General features: G+C 45.7%; 1 protein-coding gene across 1 annotated transcript in view; it reads left to right on the top strand.

Annotated features, from left to right (window-relative positions):
* Positions 1–21,431, top strand: part of LOC8029011 (beta-1,4-N-acetylgalactosaminyltransferase bre-4) — a 123,743-nt gene that overhangs the window by 67,997 nt on the left and 34,315 nt on the right. Inside the window, exons 3-4 of the mRNA XM_040504199.1 lie at positions 15,723–15,845; positions 16,670–16,771. Of these exons, the coding sequence (XP_040360133.1) occupies positions 15,723–15,845; positions 16,670–16,771 (225 nt within the window). The remainder of the gene's footprint in view (positions 1–15,722; positions 15,846–16,669; positions 16,772–21,431) is intronic.

The following is a 21,431-nucleotide window of genomic DNA, read 5'->3' as shown; positions in this document are numbered from 1 at the left end:
GTGTGCGTGCGTCTGTGCATGCGGGTGAGCGGGTGTATGTGAATGTGCCTTTCTGTACGCGTCTGCGTCTGTTTGTCTGCGTGTGTGTGTGTGTGCGCGCGTGTACACGCGCGTGTGCGTGTGCTTATATGTATGTATGTGTGTTCGTGTGTGCGTGTATGCACGTACGCGCGCCTGTGTGCCCGTGTGTGTGTGCGTGTCTGTACGTGTGTGTGTGTGTCTCTGTGTGTGTTTTTGTGCGCTCCGTCTTCTTCGTGTGCGTGCGTCTGCGTGTGCGTGCGTCCGCGTGTGGGTGTGAGAGATGTGAGCTCGGGTCGAGGGTAGTTTATTATGATTACTGCTTCCGCGCTCCCGCATGGGGCAGAACTCGGCGGCTCTCGGCTAGTTAGGAACTCGGAAGCCTGCAGTTACTGGGCGCTCCACGAGTGACACGAAAAAAATCAAGAGCTGAAGGAGCCCCTCTTCCCAGCAGAACGGAAATGAAGGGGGGGGGGGGGGGGGGGGAGGGGGGGTTGCGAAATGGGAGTATGGAATGGAAGTTGGCTAATGGGGATTCAAGAGTCGAAAAAAACTGCTGGGCAATGAAAAAATTTGTTGGTTTGATCTAAGGGTTTCAATGTACTTCATTTCAGACTATATCTGTCCCCTTACTATCTTGTCCAATTGTCTGCACGGTACAAAACGACCAAAAAGCGTTCTCAAACACATTAGCAAGATTACTTATATGTACGGAGAAGAAAAAAGGGGAGCGCTCACAAAGGCGGTAGCCCACTAAATACTGCCTGTGCGTCGTTACGGTACGCGCCTCCGTTATTTATTTCCTGTTTTTGTTTTGATATACTTTGATCTACTATGCCTTCTGTTCCTAGCCCATCGTGTTTTTACTTTCAAATCAATAAAGAATCCTGGGGATGCAGCTAATATTTGGCGTAGATGACCTCCGCAGAAAATTGTAAATAAGTACAATCGTAGCGTTAAATTTAGAAAATATTCTGATAGATCTGTGCAATAACGTTTTGTGCCTATTTTTTACAAAACACGAATTACTGAAAATAATCATCTCTGAAGTTTCTGTTCGAATTACCCCCGCATTTATAATACGTGCTTGTTTCTGCGTTTTGAATTTGTCACCCTTATTCCTAGATTCACCTTGTACTTTCTTTTTACATTACATTAATTTTGTTTTTTGCTCCCGGAACATTTTTATTGTTCTTTATCTTGTTACGAAGTGTGACTCAGAGGGCTGCGAATCTCTTCAAATACAGCATTTATGTGCTCTCCCTACTTCTGATTCAGGCACTGCCTGTTGCTGTTGCTAGTCTGCACAGAGGTTTCATTCATTATTTTCACTGGAAGCGAGCCTGTACTTCGATTCCCTCGTTTCGTCTAGTATGCTCGTCTAAAGTGATCACTTTCAGCGCTCTGCAGCATAAAGTCTTGTTGAAGTAATAAAAAAATCATATATTTAGTTTCCATGCGGAGACACGCGCACACACACACACGCAAACACATAACATAAATATCAATGATCCGCAACTTGCAAATGCGTACGCAGCCCTGAACGCATAATACAAATCTGGTGCAACGACCATCTTCATCATTCAAGTCTCCTCCGGAAAGAGACAGCAGTCCTTCTGAGCCCACCAACGGTCTCTCAGAATTGCAAAGGAGTTTTAGATCCCCATCGCCGAAGATCGCTCAACGTTTAAGTATATACGTCTCCGTCGGAAAATGAGGCATTTGCAGAACAGTGTCGCCATCAGACTTATCTTCAAACAATATGCAATACCCTTTCAAAAGCGCTCGCAATCGTGAGCACTTCTTTTTAGATACAAGATTACGTTACCAATGGCTCAGTCAGACTTCGTCGCTTCTTTGTCACGCAGTGAACTTTGATATTTCAACAACCTCGAACGCCTCCGCTCGACGCTACTCAAGGTCTCTCTAGTGGGTAACCTTCAAAGTATTTACAACTTTCAGCGATTTTGGTAGTGCCGTCGTCTGAAGATAGCGCTCGCCACTACATTGAAGAAGGACTTCACAATGAAGATGCTTGCTTACACCTTCCTGGTATAGAAAGATAATTTAAGCCTCTAGGGTCTCTAGCATTCAACGAAACTGTATAATAACTAACGCGTCACAAATCTAGCTTCGTACTACTGTTCAACGGCGATCATCATAGATGTCCGCTATTTTTATAGGCGCCAGAGCACACCCGCATAGGTTGCGAATACTGCAGACTATTAGAACGTGCTTCGCTGTTGGTCAAAGCAATCTGCGATCATGTGGAACTCGACGATTTATGAGGGTAAAAAATGAACCGTCAGTACGAATAAGCTGGAGCCCGCGTGATTGGTAGAAGAAAATGAGTACAGAGCGCGACGCTATTTTGGTATGAACCTGGTGGAATTCTCAATTTTGCTTGTTTTATATGGGCCACGCTGACACTGGCAGTAAAACTTAGTATTCAACACTCTACCGTATGAGTTAATTGCAAAACTGCTTAAATACCAATAATCAGTAACAACCCGAGAAACGCGAAGCGTGGTGAGTCGTGTGCATCGTGTTATCACTCCTCAGCCAATCAGAATGCGCCATAAGCCGATCAGAACACCGAGGAACCAATCAAAAAGCAAGATAAGCATAAACATCTTAGGCCACACCGCGAGTCTTTTAAACAGGCAGCTATACTCGGCGACAACTTTTCTTGGCAATGCAGTGGAAGGTGCAGGCACGGTTCTCCTCTCCCATTTTGAGCGCTGGATAAAAGCTGTGAGCGGGTTCTCCTCCTCTTGCCGGAAATGCCAAGACAGGTTGTCGCCGAGTATAGGCTATAGGCTCCTTGCATTGACGTCACATCGCACACATTTGCACACCAAGTAAAAGGAGGAGAGGGAAGCTGCTTTTGTAAGAATTTTGAGTGACGGGTTAATCTTCTATAATCTTCTGGGAGGAGAATAGCGACGCCTGTGCAAATCCGGAAGGCACAAAGGAGGGTCCTGATAAGAGGGGAGCTCCTTCTCCCCCTCTTCTCTGGAGGGTATCGGAAATGACGTCATGTGCAAGGAGCCTATAGAAGCACGAGTGTGAGCACTTAGTACGCTCAGTAGAATCTGTTTCAAATTTTAGAATAGGTTTTAAGTTTTAAAGCGGTAGCTTTAAGGAGCTCGTGTCGCAGAAAAGCCGGCGTCGACGTCGGCGTCGGTGGGACTGAAAAATCGTGATTGGTTGATAGAGTCAGGACGTCTCAGTCACATGACCTCGCGCGGGAATTTCAAACAACCCACAACGCTCACGTACAACGTGACTTCACGCGTGAAATGAAACTTATTAAAACATGACATTTCCTGTGTTTGGCTATCGGGTTCCACTCTTATGGGGGATTCACTTGCTTGTCAATCAATGGAAAAATTTGGCTACACAAACCTCAATCTCAGGAATGCACGAGAGTATTCATTTCTTCGGAGGTTAATTATGAATACGTAATGAAGGTCGTACGGCCCTTAAATTTTTCCTAAAGAGCGCTGGAGAGTTTTAATAAAATTCAGATATATGACCGCTTTGACGGTTTTCAGTGCGTCTTGAGGCATATTTTAAAATAAAATTATTTTGAAGACAAACGTGACAAAACGATTGGCTGTAGGTACTAGGAATGCCCCCAATCTTAATTTTAAAGGGGCACTGACATCCCAAAGGTCGTATTTGTTTGTTTATTTGTTTTTGTAAAAACCGACGCCAGTTCTAATCACAGACACAAAACAAATATACCAGAACGCGAAACAAAGTATGCCACACGCGCGCGCGCCTTTTTATTTTTGGCGTTTTCCTTTCCCGCTCCTCACCTCCTCGCTTCTTTTTATTTTTGACGTAATCAATTGTGAAATTTAGAAGCTTTATAAGCGATATTTCTATAATCTTTATTAAAGGCATTCGTAAAACATGAAGCTGCGTCCTCCTCCCATGTTTGGCTACTGCGCGTCAACAACGCCGTTTCCTCGCAAAGAAAAGAAAAACAAAACAAAAACAAGGCTATGCATTATAAATGTGTCGTTGAAGCTACGTTTTCTGGAACTCGGGCGAAATTCAAAAGCGCAGGTTCTACACAATGGCAGCCATGTGGTCACGTTACATCTCGCAGCTTTTCTAGCTTTCGTCCACGCAACATCAAAAATATATAAATTTAATGTTATTTATCTTATACGCTGTCAAAATGTGAAGGGGCGCTACCTTTCGTTTGCATATACATCGGACAACATTTGCTTAAAGGGGCACTGACACCCCAAAGGTCGTATTTATTTTTATTGTCTAAAACGATGCAAGTTGCAGTCATAGACACGCAAAAAGACCGCATCGCGAAAAAAAATATTCCCGCGCGCGCGCGCGCCTTTTTATTTTTGGCGTTTGATTTTCCCGCCTCTCGCCTCCTCGCTTCTTTTGATCGGTGACGTCAAAAATCAGGAAATTTAGAAGCTTTGTAGGCGACATCTCTATAACATTTATTAACGGCAATCCTAAAACATGTTTTTTAACGCAATTGCGAACGCACTACGGCCCTTCTTTTTGAAATACCAAAAATCGGGAGTTCGTTGTGGTGCCGTCTCCTGGATTTGTATCCTCCAACGGAAAACAGGCGACACCGCTCAAAATTTGTCCGCCGGCGTTCGCTTGCGCTCGCTCCTTTCCTCCTCGCTTTGGGTCGCCATGGCAACAGCAGGGAGTGGTGAAAGAAAGGGGACTCTCAGGTCTCCGCAATTTTTGACGTCAAGGCACCGGCGCCGATCGCGCGGGAACTTCGAATTCGGCATTTGGAAATTGTTTTTTTACTTCACAAATACTGAATTCCAAAATTTCAAATTTTGAGGGTAATGTCCCGGCATCGTTTTCAATCGTTTCGGATAATAAAAAAAAAATATGATTTTGATGTGTCAGTGCCCCTTTAAGTAAGTGTCAGAACCACGTAAACACTAACAATAATGTTCGCTCATAATTTAAAGTGTCGTTTTAATTTTTTTTTATATGTTAGGGCCGAAAACGAATATTCGCTAATGGCTAGCCCAATCTTTATTTTGGTGCCTAATTCGAACATAAAATTAATTTTGCCTACCATCGTTATGGATGCGGGCTCCTCACAGCGTCATATGTTTCCTTTTTAATTAGGAAAATGTAATTATCATATGAAATACGTTAAGCAAGTGTCAGCAACATAATAAAAGAGCTAAACTAAATTTCATTGACTCTAAAAAAAATCTACGTTTTTTTATGTATAACTTATTATAAAGCCACTTCATTCATTAGTTCCTCTTACTTTTTACCTCCTAATTATATACGAAAGCGAAAAACCTCATACTCATAATATTCGTGAACTCCGTACCAAGATGCAATTAGGTAAAAGCTTTTGTTTGTTTGCTTGAATGTTTGTTTGTTTGTTGTTTTTTTTTATGTTCCTTCATTTTTGGTCTAGACAATTACAAACTTATATTCTCTGCTATCTTATATTGTTTGTGCCGTAAATGCGGGAAGCTTGTGGCGGTGTGTGTTGATTCGCCTTTTCCGATAAAGCCCGATGACACCGCAGATTCAAAGCGAAGAAAGGATAAAGAATAGCCCGATCGAAAGATAACTACACAGGTGCTGTTTTGCTCGTTGTAATTTTGTTTTACTGTTTCATCTTTTTTTTTTTTTTCATAAAAACTTTTTTTTTTTATTTGTGTAAGAGGGCTCTAATCAACGCCGTCGATGTCCAGCGAACGTTTTCTTTTCCAACTTATATCGCTTCATTCGCAAATTCGACCAAAACTCGTTAATCATAACAAAAACGATATAAACAAAAAATTGGTCGTCTCGACAAGGGACAGCCGCTGCCCTTGTTTTCAACGGTCGTTTTCGGGATGGCGATCCTTGGAGGTGTTTTAATGGGTTAGGCGATGAGATGCCCAATGAGCACCACTCCCCAATTTTCGGAACGAGGACAGCTTTTCACCAAATAGTTTCGGGAAACTAAGCATATACAGGTTAGGAATTGCGTTACACACCCGCAGTGTTACTGAATTCAGATGTAAAGTCGTATCTCTTGTTCCTCGAATATGAGTGTTCTTTTTTGTGTGCGTGTGTGTGTTTGTGTGTGAGTATAATGAGAGGACGGGCTTGCAATTTTCCATTAATGCATTTTATCGTCGCATCTGCGTGCATAATGCTTGTGGAAATTATAATACTGCCTTATGCCCGTTTGCATGTATTGTTTGCAGCTGAGAGGCACGCAAATTGAGTCATTGTAATTAGTTCAAGGTCTGCTCGTGCCGCAACAATGGGTATCTAACGAGCAAGGGCAAAACGAGAGTTCATCTTTTGGTGCACATTTAATTTAACGACCGGAATACGGCTGATCTGTGTACTTTGATAAAAGATTTGGAAACAATCCTTTAAAAATCATGTTTATTTCTTATTCACAGCTATTTCATGTAATTTTTGATTTTTGTTAGAATGATTTGTAATGTAATTATACTACAATACATGTGTTACTAATTTATTAAATTACTTATATACACATAGTAACGTGTTACATTAATTAAAGCACCAATCAGTCATTTGAACAAAATCCATTGGAGCCGAGAATTACAAGATACGAACATAAGTAAATAATTAAATATACAATAGAAATGGCATTACACATACAACGGCCCTAGCTTGAATCTTGGAATTTTAAGATTTTAATTTTATTCGTGTATTTAGAAAAAAAATTAGGCAAAACCACAAGTAAACAAGCATGAGCGGCTGTACACCCGGTTGACATCCTAGTTATCTGATTACTTGCGCAAGTTGAGCCACTACTAACTACTGTGATTTCCTATTCACCTGTGTTACATCTCGGGTGACTCTACCGGACTTAATCAGCGTAGATCGCCGCCACGATTTGTAAATGATATGCCGTATGTATATCTTCCTTACCTCTTCAACTTTAGACAGTGTATTTTACGTATCTATACATTAGGCAGTTTTAGTCGATCGTTTTTGCGCTCCGCTAGCGATACCCCGTAGCGATACGATGCGTGTCCCGAAGCACCGGCGGCTAAATCGAGTATCATTATCGGAATGCAAAAACGGTCAAATAAAGCTCCCTAATGGGCAGTTTTATTATATTGCACGTTCATCTCGATAACGATACCCGACACAGCGCCTGTGTCTTTGCGCACTCGTCGTTTCGTTATCGTACCTTCCACTAGATCGCACTTTCACGTCTGCATGTCCTCGGATTATATGTTTTTGTCTGCATTTGTTTGGCAAAAGTCTGTCTGATAAAAGGTATTTAGACGAGAAACATGATCTGTAGCGTAGGACATTTGAAAGAGACCAGCATGCCTGCTCGCGTCAATGCCTTCATCAATACTGCACGGGATTAATCAATGTAAAGGCTTTTTGTTTTCTCAACAACTACCGTATTGTCATTAATGTGGGAAATTTTTTGAAGACTATATAAAAGTGTGTTGCGATACATGTTTGAAACCGCCAAATGTGTGTTTTTTTATCTCTTTAGATGTACCTGAGACAAGTAACGTGAAAGTGATTTGTGGCGTACTAAAATGTTAAGGTGGGCTAGTGGGTTCAACATACTGAAAATATAAAGCGCAAACGGACAAACACAATTGGCGTTTTAGTTAAAAAGAAAAATTAGGAAGAAAAAAAAGAAGTGATTATTACACGAACAACAAAGAAAAAAAAAAAGAAAACGAAACCGAAAAAAGAGAAATAGAAGGAACCTGATAAATCAAAGCAAATGTAATACCCCTGTCAGACGGGCTAGTTTAGTGTCACTACAAGCGAGTGCACTTCGCCCTTAGTGTCATTTCTGTAGTGTGCCACACGGCTCCTTCCTGAGGAACACACTTGGCTTGGAGTGAGTTTGACGAACTCACTTCGCTTGATCGAGTGCGTGGCATCAATAGGAGTGTGTCAACAGTAAAACATAACAACACAGAAACCAAAAGCGTGGAGTAAGTTTCATTTTATGAAGAAAAAGAAATTCGTGAAAGAGACGACATGTAGAAGAGTTGCATTGCAAAAAAAAATAGTGGGGTGGACTTGGAGTTCAGGCTGATCTGAATCAGGATTAGCGCAGCGGTGAATTGATAAAAGACGACGACAACGCCAGTCATTCATGGCTATCTTGGTTAGCAGAGAATGATAGAGACTACTTTTGTTTCAGCATGTAACTACTTGAGACAACACGATAATTATGATCTGATTAGGCAGTGTCAGGGCCTCCTCGTAGACTTCCGTGGAACGAAGCGGAACGCCAAAGTTGGATATGCTTCGTTCTTTATCTTACTTAATGCAACGTAGTTTTAGAGCACAGCTCCTAGGCACCCGTTTCTGAGTTGAGCGGCGTCGGCGTAACCGCGCGTTGCATGGGCCTTTCGCGTTTGAGCGCGGTGCGTTCCGCAGCGGCAAGTGGACGCGTTGCGTTGCGAAGAGCGCTTGCGCCAAACTTGTACGCACAATTGTGTTGACACGCAGTCAACCGCAGTCAAGAGCCAATAAGAACGCGCTATCGTCGCTAGTGGCTCACCAATAGTAAGCGAAATCCAAGGTAACATGGTGGCCCACAGCGACAGCGTCGAAGTGTTCGATCTTGGGACAATCCCGCCGGCTTCCCCGACGTTTTGTCAAGCTTGAACCATCGTAGCCTTGGAAAATACATTTCCCACCGCTCCGCAAAACGAAAAAGCAAGCTCTGCGGGCGGGGAACCGGATACGTCTCGCCGAGTCGGCCGAGTGGGGCGAGCGAACACGTCACCTTCCTCTCCTCTCTCGGATTCTGATTGGTCGAACGCACCGCAACGCTTCGGAAAGTTGAGCGAGTCTCTCCTCGCTTGCGTCGCGCTACGGAGCGTTGCGGGTATAGGCGCGCGTCCCACCGCAAGCGACCGCTCCTGCAGGGCGCAAGGACGCCGCAACGCACTCAAACGCGTTCAAACGCGAATGTGCGTATGAGCCTTGAAGGGCTGTTTCCCAAAATGACGTCACACGTGTCGTCACGTGTGTCGTCACGTGTGGCGTCACGAGGGTAAAACTTTCCCTCTAAATTTAGCGGTAAAAGTTTTTGCTAAGTTTGGCTGAAACTTTTTCCGCTAAATTTAGAGGTAAAATTTTACCCGTGTGACGTCACGTGACGTTACACTTAAAATTTCAGATGACGTGTCATGTGACGTCACACGTCAATTCAGTGGGAACATTTCCCGGTTAAATTTAGCGGGAAATTTAGCGAAATTTTTACGCTAAGTGGGATGGGAACAGTAGAGGAGGATGGGAGGGGGAGCAGCTGGCATACCCTCCCCTTCGTACGCTTCCTCCCTCCTCCTCAAGAGCTGTGCTCCAATTTGGCATTACAGAGAATTGTAAACGTCTAATTTTTTTAACGTGTCTTTATTAAGGGGTATCGGTGACCGTGTGGGTTAGCGCCCACCAGATCGGAGTACGTGGAAAGAAAGCTCGCACTGGAGAACCCAGTGATCCTGAGCTCAATCTCCAGCCCTGCCCGAAGAACACACTTCCAATGAAGTGAGTTCGGGGAGCACACTACGCTCGCTCCGGTAGACCGAGTGTGTAATCTCGATAGCATTGTTCAAGGAGTAAAAATAATAGAAGAAATTAACGCTGCGTAAAATATTATTTTGATAGGAGTAATATTAGATGCGCACTTGTTTTCTGTTGGCAAGAAAGTAGTGCATTGTAGAAAAATAAGCGGCTAATCTAGTTTCCAGCCGTGGCCCCTGCGCGACGGCCAGCGACGGCCAAAAGGCACCTGCAAGACTCTACCAGGAATCTGAAGGTGGCAGGAGAGACGCGGAAGGCTTGCTTGAAATGGAACTCGCCCAAATGGGGCAAGGTATCTTCGAACCACCATTCGTTCCTCTGGAAAGTCCACCGTTCTCGACTGATCACGGGTAGGTTGTCGCTCATGAGAGCGGCAATGGTGAAGGCATTGGCCTGCAGCTGCTGATCGATGTCACTTGAAATTCTTGCCTGTGCGTCGGCATCCAGGTCCAGCTGCCTCTCATCTGAAAGGCGTTGGGCTCTCACGGAAAAAAGTGCCCCAACCACGCGCTTCCACTGTCGAACATCGCGGATATCACGCTCCAGCTCGTCCTCCACACACTCCATGATGTTTCGTTATGGCGAGTGGCGGGTGGCGGGTGGCCAAGTGGGCTCGCGCACACCAGCTGGGAGCACGCGGAGCGAAAGCTCGCGCTGCAGAACCCAGGAATGCTGGGTTCAATCCAGACAAGGATAGAAGCGCGAGCTCATAACGTTGGGAGCTACTCTTAACGCACGAGAGCTTCTGCCGCCAAGATGGACCCAAGAGCAAGGAGCTCGCGCTTGTAGCCTTTCCTGCGGTACATCATAAGGTGAAACAGTGTAGAGACCTTTTTCGCATAACCTCAAACCAGCCAGTAACTGACGTACCCTCGACCTGGCGCATTTTTGGATTACCCGCTGACACAGGGTACGCAACCGCCAAGGGTATGGCCGAAAAGGCTTAAAAACGGACGTCGTGCATGAGTTAGTTCCGAGTGCTCCTTTTTACCGTGCTGCAATTTCCGAAAATCTACGGTTGCCTGGCTACCACTGCGTGGTCGATGGATAAATAATTTTAAAAAGCATAAGAACAATAGAAGCAAGTGTGCCATGAGCACAAGAAGCTGCAGCGCGAGTGTGGCTGCAATGTTATCGAGCTTCACATTTTCCCCAAGTATCCTTATTTATGAAGTCAGTCGATTGCGAGCTTGAATCGCGAGATTCGTATCAGAATCAACGTCAAGTTTAAGCTCACGACCACTTCGTCTACGACAAGAGGACCGATTTTAATTCCCGGTGCAGGTGGTCCAATTAGGTTATCACTGCAAGCCCCATGGTATGTGAAAGGTATGAAAAAGTTTACATGCCACCACTCAAGATGGAGCTATCAAATGTCGAGAGCTTACCTGCATAGCCTACATTACACAGCTGATATGTACAGGGTGTCACAAAAGAAAATTTACACGGTCTTTTTTACCGCAAAAATAAACTAGGCATCGCCGAGCGCTCATTCTTCGCCCAAAGGTAGAGCTAGAGGTCACAACCAGATGCCAAAGTTTCAGCCCGATCCGATAACTTAATTAAAAGTTATAAGCGATTTTCTGAAAAGTTCAATGGGAAAATGGAGCCCATTTTTGCCTGTTTTCGGTTTCTGGTGCCACAGAGCCCCATGTGTTTGAAGACTCCGTTGGCCGCCATTTTCCCATTGAAATTTTCAGAAAATCGCTTATAACTTTTGATTAAGTTATCGGATCGGGCTGAAACTTTAGCATCTGGTTGTGACCTCTAGCGCTACCTTTGGGCGGTGAATGAGCGTCCGGCGATGCCTAGTTTATGTTTGCGGTAAAAAAGACCGTGTAAATTTTCTTGTGTGACACCCTGTACTTCGCTGTGGAAACTCAATCAAAACACCCCACCGTCTTCGTCCTCGTTCTCTCGAGCAGGCAAGGTAATGGCCTGAGAGTAGCCAGCTGGATTCAACCGGACAAGCTCAAACCAAGTTATTGCAGCCCACCATAGCCAAGTCTAGCCAAGTTCCCCCCATAGCCACACCGTTGCCTACCCAGATAGCTGTGCTGCCAGAACAAGCCGGTATTTTTTTTTCTAAGCCGCTAGACGGCGTCGTCGGCGCCGCGATTCTGAAGATGGCGGCGCCGTTAAAGAAAAGGTCTATAGATGAGCATTGTACCGGTGTGCGGACATGTATCACTGGCTTGTAATGGCTGATCGTAATGATTAAATTGGACTCTAATTTGGATTAAACCTCGTGACTTAGCGCGACAATGTGTGGTAACGTGTTTCTAATAAGACGACGAGGTTATTTATGAAAAGATCCGTATGCACTGTAATATTTTGCGTGCCCATTACTTACCCATCGTTATTGCCATCATTTTGGAGTGACACTACGTTTTCCCGTGTCGCGCCAACACACTTGGAGTGTGTTTCGACGGGTTGAAGTGCTCTCGCTTGTAGTGACACTAAACTAGCCCGTCTGACAGGGGTATAAGGGGATTGATGGCCGAGTCAATAAAGAAAAAAAAAAAAAAAGGGATTGGTGGCCGAGTGGGCTAGCGCACACTAAAGCCCCTCTGGGAAAAGTAGGGGGGATCGGTGGCCGAGTGGTCTAGCGCACACCAGCTCGGAGCTCGTGGAGCGAAAGCTCGCGCTACAGAACCCAGGGATCCTGGGTTCGAGCCCCACCCCTGCCCGTTTCGATCTGGATGACCATCGTACCGGCGTGCGGTCGTGTATCACTACTGCGTGGTGCACGTTAAAGACCCCAGGCTAGCGGCTGTACCGCACTGGCTAAATTTCTCACCTACAGCTGGGAGACTCGTCGCCCCTGTGGGGCAGATCAAGTTCTAGGCTGTATAAACACACACACAACCCAATTTTTTTTTGGGGAAAAGTAGCGTCATTCATTGTTGTAGAAATGCTCGAGGCGCGTGCCGCGCGCCACTTCTGGGAAATACATGGCGTCTGAAATCTAGCTCAGTGCTCAGTGCTGCGTTGTGCCGCCATGATCTTCCCAAGGGCTGCACGTTGCACGTGCCTCGTGCATTGACGAACCTTGCGCTACTTTTGAAACATGAAGGGGCTTCAGCGTTGCTTCAGCGCACACCAGCTCGGAGCATGAGGAGCGAAAGCTCCTCATGCTCCGAGCTCACGCAGTAGTGATACACGACGTGTTGTCGTGTATCACTACTGCGTGGTGCACTTTAAAGACCCCAGGCAAGCGGTTGTACTCCACTGGCTAAATTGCTCATCTATAGCTGAGAAACAAGTCGCCTGTTGAGGCAGACTAAGTTCAGGCTGTATAAACATACTCATAACACAATTTTTTTTTTCAATGAACGCTTTGTTGTTTTTAGTTATGCAACATATCGGGCTAAAGGGCCCCTACGCGTATTTGTGTTTGAGATCGTTTGAGTGCGTTTGACTGCGTTGCTTGGCAGGCAACATATAGAATAGCTTGGGAGGCAACAGAATAAGCAGGGATGTCCCATTTTCTCGCAGCCGCAATGCAGTCAAACGCCGTCAAACGCACTCAAACGCAACTGTGCCTAGGGGTCTTGGGTAGCTCCACGAGCGAGCCATACTTTACCGCGAACTAGCGCTGCTTCTTAGGAACTCATGACGGGCGGCATTCCAACAGAGCTTCACAGACCGCCACCATACATAAGCAGCAAACCTGTTTATTCGTCGCGAAATTAGTTTTCTTGACTTCTTCTGCCGGCAGCCCAAGAACACTAGTCTAGGCTAGTCTTTCTGGACTGCCGGCACAATATACACCACACCAAAGCAAGGAAATAAGTGCAGACATTTCGTCTCCGTATCCCTCTAAAAATTAATTTAAGTCATTTCAATCACAAACGATTCAAAAGCCTTTAAGACGGACTTTGTTCCGTTTATAGAATAGGCGAATGAGTCCGCGGTCCCGACTCTGCGCGTACGCCTCGACCTGCAGTGGTCCGCCGGTTTTATAAAGTCTGAGGGCCTTCGAAATTCCCGTGACAGGGGGGTATAGAAAATGTCGGTGAGGGAAGTCTTAGTAATTAGTCCGCTCGTTTTCACATCAGACTGGCCTGACGTTCGCAACGATCAATAGCGTCATTATAAGAGGAGTACATTTATTTTTGGTTTCACGTCAGGAAGAATGTGATGCCGCCGCCGAAACGTCAATGTCTGCCCATTCCTAAAAGCATCTATTCATTCTCTCTTATCTTGTTTTGTAGTTCGTGTCGTTCAGATATTATGTTCTCCGTCTGTGTTTATTTGGCAAGCGTCTTTTTTATTATACTTTTTGTATATTGAAAAACTCACTAGTTCGTTTTCCTCTCTTGTTCTTGATGTTGTTGTTTTCGCTTGTTTGTACTTAAATTATGAAATTTTACTTGTAGCCATCGCTATCTTGCCGTATCTCATTAAAGAGCCTGAATGTATGTCAACTATTTTGTGCTACGTTATCAAGGCTAACGAAGCTTCCATAGTGCTGCCGTCCCGCACTGCTGCGAAAGCACGCACGATCTTTTTACATCTTCTTCTCTAGCACTCGCGCGATTAGCATTGACAACACTGCCGAAGCTATCCTAGTCTTGGCAACGTAGAACAAAATTGTGGGCGTCGTTGACATTAAAGCAACTCGATGAAATTTAAGCTTGGCGTTTCTTACAAGTACCGCGGCAACGTTTGTTGTGCAAACGTGCGAAACAAGCACCACGAATCGCTGCTGCGCCGCAATTGGCTTATAAGGTAGTGTGCACCAACCAGCAACGCTGGTGCCACTCTATCGTTCACTCTATCCGAGGGCTGCTCATTTCAGTGCGACGCCGCCATTTTCTTCGAAGATCCGCACAGAAAATGCGCCTCGTGCATTGGCACATTTAACATTTGATGCTCCTAGTAAAACGAGCACACACACACACGATTTACTGTAATCCTGACCGGCGCACAGATTGGCTCACGAGGGGCTGTCGTCGATGGAGTGCCTCTCTTCACCATTGAGGGCGCTCGGTAAAGACTTTTCTGCGACCCAAACTAACGCCCCCAAAATAACCAAAGCATGCGCACTAAAATATTGACGTCATCACTGTGAAATCGAGCGAAGACGCAGATTGGATACGAGCGCAGAGTCAGGACTCGGCTTGGCCTCGTGTCTAATCAACGCGTCGAAGGACGCTCGGCATCAGGATCGATTCCAGTAGCTTAGTTGGCACCATCCGACTGTGACGACGTTCCATGGAGGAAAAGAAGGATGTTTCGCAGGCTTATGGGATTCTAGATGGCGTTTCCCAAATGCGATTCACAGATCGGCTTCGCTCTTGCGCGCAGCAGCTGATTGCAGCTGCCCGCAGTATTGTCTGGTCCTTACATCTCCTTCTCACTAGGCAGTTTTCCCTTTAAGGACGGGATTTGTTGCGGTTGCTTGGGACCAACACATCCTTTGTGTCGCAATAAAAAACAAATTTAAGTGTTTTTTTTGTTCGGAATAATTAGTAGAGGAGACTGTTTTTGATAGAGTAAAACATTACATGAGCAGTCACGGGTTAATATATTCGAAATGCACTTTAAATGGAAACATATAAGTCGCGCGAACTTTCTCGTTGGCACGAGCTCCGTCGTTTGCCGAAATTAACTTCGGCAAACGAGGACATAAAACTAAAGGGGGTTCCCGGATCAGTCCCCATGGCAGCCACTATGCAGGCAGCCGGCGCACCCTAGTGATGAATTCGCAACGCGCCCACTGACGAGATACCTCGAAGAAAGCCGATTCAAAGTAGGGTCAGGACCAGATAGGGCCGCCGCACCTGGTGCGCCTTCGATTGATATCTGGGTAAGCCAGGAATCAAAAAAATACCTTTACGGACCGCTACGCAGTCATATGGAGTGACACTCTTCTATGAGCAGGTCAGCGTTACAGTAGCTCGTGTATACGAACATAGCAAGGCGCTCTAATTTGCTTCACCCGCTAGTTTCATCATTCTTCGAATACCATTCTTAAAATGCGCCCGCGGGATTTGCTCGCGGTCGCCCGATTCATATCACGCCAGTTGGCACCGTTCACACTGCCCTGAGCAACGGGCCAAAACAAAAAATAATAAGACTTGCATGACGAACGTGTCAACATGGTACGCACTATCTTCCGCCAGGTTGCCGTACCAGATGCTCGTGGGTGGCGTGTTCGCCATCAAGCGGGAACACTTCCTCAAAGTCAACGGCTTCTCCAACCTCTACTGGGGCTGGGGCGGAGAGGACGACGATATGGCCTATAGGTGAGTGGCTATACGCGGACATGTGTCCGTCGTCGGTGCATGTGCGTGCAGATATTACGTGATATTATACGTGCAGATAGTACGTGTCTAAAAAAGAAAAAGAAAAAGTGTCAGGTGCAAATATTTTACTATAGGCGCTTTGCACAAGCGCCAGATTGCAGCCGTCATTGCTGACCTTCCCTTGTCTTACCAAGATGCTGAGTCACTGAAGCGGGTGTTGACGAGCCTCCACAAGGGTCAGTGCTGGGGAGAAGACAAAGTAGAATCTCAAATGGCAATAGCAAGTCCTGCTGTGGTAACGACGAAGTAAAGTGAACCGTACCAAAGTTGAAAGCTGGGCTAGTTGGTGTAGGCTAAACATAATGTAGGTGAAACAGCGCAGAACGACATAGACCATAGAAGGTAGGAACAAACAGGACGGGACAAGCTTTCATTTGTTTAAAGTGAACTGAACAATAGGAAACATTACCTGAAGGTCTGTTATGGCGGCGGCCACGCACAGATGCTGCAAAGAGTCCATGCCCTATTTTACTAAGCGCAAGCGAGGTCGAAGCTACAAGCGCGAGCATGTGACTCTGATAGGTGCTTGAAGTGCACGAGCGCGTGTGCTTGGCACGGACGCCGAAAGCCCGGGTCTCGCTTTTGTATACCTTATGCCACGCTCGCACTTAAAAGTGAAACGGAGTATACGGGGTGGGGTATTCACCTGAATGGGACTAACAGAAATTTAAAGCACGGTTGTGCGGTTATTGTGGATTTGTGCAGATCAGATTAATAAACAAATGGTCAAGCGCTAACGACTCCGGTAACACGGTTTGCCACAGAATCAACCACAAGCACATGAAAATCATCCGGCCCCCGGCATCAGTCGCACGGTACACGATGATCAAGCACATCCACAGGCCAGAATCGCCGGACAATATCCGGTAAGTGAAGAAGTTGCAACTTATTTGACTTATATGTCATCTAATTCAGTGTCAAGGACTAACATAAAGGTGATTCCTCTCTGTGTCTGCGTCTATACGGCCAGCAAGTTCGCCCGGTCCTTGCGCGCCTCGTGCGTTTGTTTACCCCCAAATGCTCCCACATGTGTTCCCCCCCCCCCCCTTCGACCTCAACCAATCACGGCCATAGATTGGCTGCTCGTCATCACGCGTTCCCTGCGACTTCTCTGTGTTGACATTTGATTGGCGTGATCTTCCTCGCGTGCCGACGTGCCTACGATGTTCTTTGGAACACTTGCTCTCCGTATAGTTTTCTTCTAGCTTATCTTCGTCGTTTTTGCGTGCTTTTTAAGAATATGAATCGGCATCAACTTGGCCCTGATTTCAGCGGCCTTGATCGTCGTCGGCTCTGAGAAACACTGAAACGCTGCCTTCGTGAACAAGAGCAGATAACCTTCTTTAAGGTTATCCTTCAGTTTGGCAGAAACTTTTTATGTTTTGTTTATTATTAATATTTACTTAAGCACCCTCTTTCCATAGCGTAACTTGAGGGTGGCACCCCGTTAGAATGTACAAACAACTGAAAGTAGAAAACTCATAATTGAATGAGAGTGTAAGGATTCTAGTCATGCTTTGACCCACCCGCGGTATTCTCACTTTTGTTAATTTGCGCTTTACCTTAACGAGGTGCTTAACTCTTTATTGACGAGATATACAAAAATGGCTTAAAACGTTGTGAGCCGAATAGACCGACGCTCTAACATGAGGTCGCCAAAAAATGTCCGCTCTTGCAGTGACAAGGCATCTCGTTCTCATATCGTGCTCATCGCATTTATGAACTGCGCTTTACGGCGCGGGTATTGGGCAACATTAAACTTCATTTAAGCTTTCGTTTCTGCATTTCGACTTCCCTCTTCACAAAATATATATCTTGAAAAAACTGTCTAGCTGTCTAAACTGTCCTAACATACGAGATGCGTTTAGAAACTTCGTATTATACAAAAACAGTGATCTGCAGAAAAATTAAACGCCCCAAAATGTGAAAAACAAATAGAAACAAGAAACACGGAACCCTTGTTAATCTCAGATTCGGGAAGTAATCCGTTACAAGTAACATATCACTTGTAATCCGTTACTTTTTCAGGTAATTTTGTGATTGCCTTGTTACTTATTTTTTGGAAGTAATTTGTAATGTAATTTCGTTACAAAACTTTGGTAACGGATTACTTCAATTACCCGTTACTTTTCTTAAAAAATATGAACAAAATACAGTAACGGGAGCAATACGAGCAGATCATTCAGCACCATAAGGAGAGCAAGTTCAACAAAATAGAAAACATCAGGACGAGCAGAATAGCCAAAAAGAAATCACGATTTTTTGTATGACCGGTCACTAGAACAACTAGAAAAATTGGTAAGGCAGGTACAAATATACGAAAGACAAAGATAAATTAAGACAACGCCGAGTAGGCTCTCCGTCGCATTCCATCGCACTTTTCTTCTCCCGGGCAGGAGAAAGCTCTTAGTGTTTATTTGTTTTTGTCTTTTACACCATTTCACTCTTTCCAACTTCTTCGACGTCTCCGGCCACCTGCACAGACATCAAGCGCGGGTCCGTACCTCCTCGATTCACGAATTCACAACTCACGTAACAGACGATGTAGCCTCGCGCGAGTGGGCCGAATTCTCTTAGTCTTTGGTGTACGCTACTGTATTCTAGCACGGTTTTGAGGCACGGCTGAAAAGCGCCCGGCGCGAGGCTAAGGGCATCGTTTTCCAGTGTACGGACGATACTTCTTTTGGTTTCCTTGTAAGGGCATGGTGGTCTGGTCCACTCCTCACTTAACAGCGAACTGTCAACATAAAGGGGGAGGGGGGGGAGGGGGCGGGGGGGGTGGGGGGGTCAGGCCATCTAAGGAGTGCTGACAGAAAGAGAGAGAACACGTAAAAGTGGTGCCCTCCTCTATTCTTTTCTGAGACCGATGGCCACCGCCTCTCTCGCGCTCTATGCCCTCCCCTCCCCTGGCCTCCACGAATATTGGTATGAAAGTGAGAACCGATGAACGATCGATAACCCGTAACCGCCACTTTTTCTCTGAGTGGTCGAGTTTTCGGTCATGGAGTGTCCGTCGTCTCCATGGCCATCTCTTAATAAGATTTTCCAACTTTAGGGCATTAAAGGGTAACTGCAAAAAAAAGTATTTTTAAACAGCCTAATTGGAACAAGCATGTCACAAAACAATTTTTCCGCCAAAAACAAAAATTTTTACAGCAATATTTATTGCGCGAGACTGATTTTAATTTGCGACTATTTCGTCCGTTTTAGATCGCGCGCCACAAAGTTGGTATTATACGTCACGAAGTGTCTGCTAAACGTCACGGAGTGACGTATTGCCGCCACTCCGCGCGCGTCGAAAGAGCGGGAGTTTCAAATGCGGAGAAGTTGTGACCCCGACTAAATTACGTCCTGTGGCGTAAATATTGCTAGAAAAAGCTTGTTTTTTCGCGGAATATTTGTTTTGTGACATGCTTGTCCCAATTAGGCTGTTTAAAAACACACTTTTTTTTTTGCAGTTACCCTTTAATGCCCTAAAGTTTGAACACTTACCCTTTAATGTTCTAAAGTTTGCTTGGAAAAAAACACATTGTCATCAACAAGAAAAAAACTCTAATATACGCAAAAACATCAAGGTAAGCTGGGATACCTGCATTCTGCATTGGCTATACATTGTAACGTTAGAACAAAATTTTTGTTGTTTTTTTTCTTGTGAATAACAGGCGAAACACCCGAGTCAAAAGGGAGCTTTCGTACATTCTTCTTTCGCTCCGAATCTCGTAGCAGAGGTAGACGCCACTACTGAGAATGCGCACCGCTAGCTTTGTCCGCACAATTCCAGGGGGCATTTTCGGAGGACGTAAGCTAGCGGGATGGCGGTTGTGGTTGCAGCTTTCGGTGCCTTGTCAGCTTACAGGTGATGGAAGTGCACCTACACTCTTTCTCTTAAATACAATATTTTATTTTTACAAGGACTACCATAATACGGGTGAATGAGAAATCAAAAGTAGTGTTGTGGAACACATTTGAAAAATATCAGAATTGTTTCTTTTGTTTTCTGAATAAGTGTACTCAAAAAGTAACGTAAAAGTAATATGTAACGTAACAAGTATAATCCGTTACTTTTCAACGAAAGTAATTTGTAACTGCAATTCATCACATTTAAGGCTCGGTAGTTTGTAATTGTAATCCGTGACATTGTTCAAGTAACGAGTACAAATCTGGGTAATATATATCCGATTAGATTTTAAGACAACCACTAAAAGTCTTGTTTTCGTGGGTATCTTAAAGGGGCGGTGAAACAATATTCAATGGACCTTTTCCGAGAAGCGTTCTGCGCACGCTCGAGCGCCCGATGCCAAGCGCCGGAAGTCGGAACGAAAAATCGAGGAAATTCGGAGGGAGGCTGCATATCAGCGAGTAGAACACGTAACTGCAGCATATATATAATTGTGTTACACGAAAGAAGAACGTCGACGGAAAGAAAAACACAACGTTTGGGTGGATGCCACGGATGCCCCTCTTTAAAGTCGCGTTGGGCACGCGCTGCTGCTCAGAGAGCGAAGAAACTGGTAGCGTAGCTCCCATTATCGATTGGTAGCGCAGATAGGTCACTTCCTCGATTTTTAGTTCGTGCAGCCACTGCCTGGTGCCGTCGGTATGTGGAAAAGGTCCATTGGATTTTTTTTCTTAGAGCGCAGCCAACACCACCTAGACAGAAGGTCTCCGCATGGTTTCCTCTTCCTCTATGAAACGTCATCACAGTCGGATTGCGCTCGGTCGGCTATCGGACCCGAGCCCGACCTACGACGCGCTGATTGGCCACGAGCCGCAGCCGAACACTGACGCAGCACTCGTGCCCAATCTCTCGCCTCGATCGATCTGACTATGATGACGCGTGTGGAGGCCTTCTGTCTAGGTGGTGTTAGCACAGCTCTTAGGCGGCCGTTTCCGGCTTGAGTGGCGTCGCCGTCGGTGTAACCGCGCGTAACCCTCGTAACCCTAGTGAGGGTTATGAGGGTTACCCTCGTAACCCTTGTGAGGGTTATGAGGGTTACCCTCGCAACCCTCGTGAGAGTAACCCTCGTAACCCTCGTAACCCTCACGAGGGTTTCGAGGGTTAGTTACCCTCAAAAAGGTTACCCTCACGAGGGTCACGAGGGTTATGAGGGTTACCCTCAGGAAGGTTACGAGAGTTAGCCTCACGAGGGTCACGAGAGTTACCCTCACAAGGGTTACTAGGGTTACCCTCATGAGGGTTACCCTTATGAGGGTTACCCTCATGAGGGTCACGATGGTTACCCTCACGAGGGTCACAAGGGCTACCCTCACAAGGGTCACGAGGGTTACCCTCACGAGGGACACGAGGGCTGCCCTCACGGGGGTCATTTTGTGGCACCTCCCTCAGCGGGTGCCACAAAAATTGTGGCACCCCCTGAGGTCACGTGACCTCAGAGGGTCACGTGATGTGACATTAGGGGGTGGGTCACGTGACCACTAACATCACGTGACCCCTTGAGGTCACGTGACCCCTAATGTCACGTGACCCCTGCTGTCACGTTACCCACCTGAGTTCACGTGAACCCC

Source organism: Ixodes scapularis, unplaced genomic scaffold (assembly GCF_016920785.2).
Source record: "Ixodes scapularis isolate PalLabHiFi unplaced genomic scaffold, ASM1692078v2 PGA_scaffold2__306_contigs__length_199485367, whole genome shotgun sequence".
NCBI classification, from domain to species: Eukaryota; Metazoa; Arthropoda; class Arachnida; order Ixodida; family Ixodidae; genus Ixodes; species Ixodes scapularis.
Note: the sequence above shows the minus strand (reverse complement) of the source record. Positions and strands in the feature narration are given on the sequence as shown.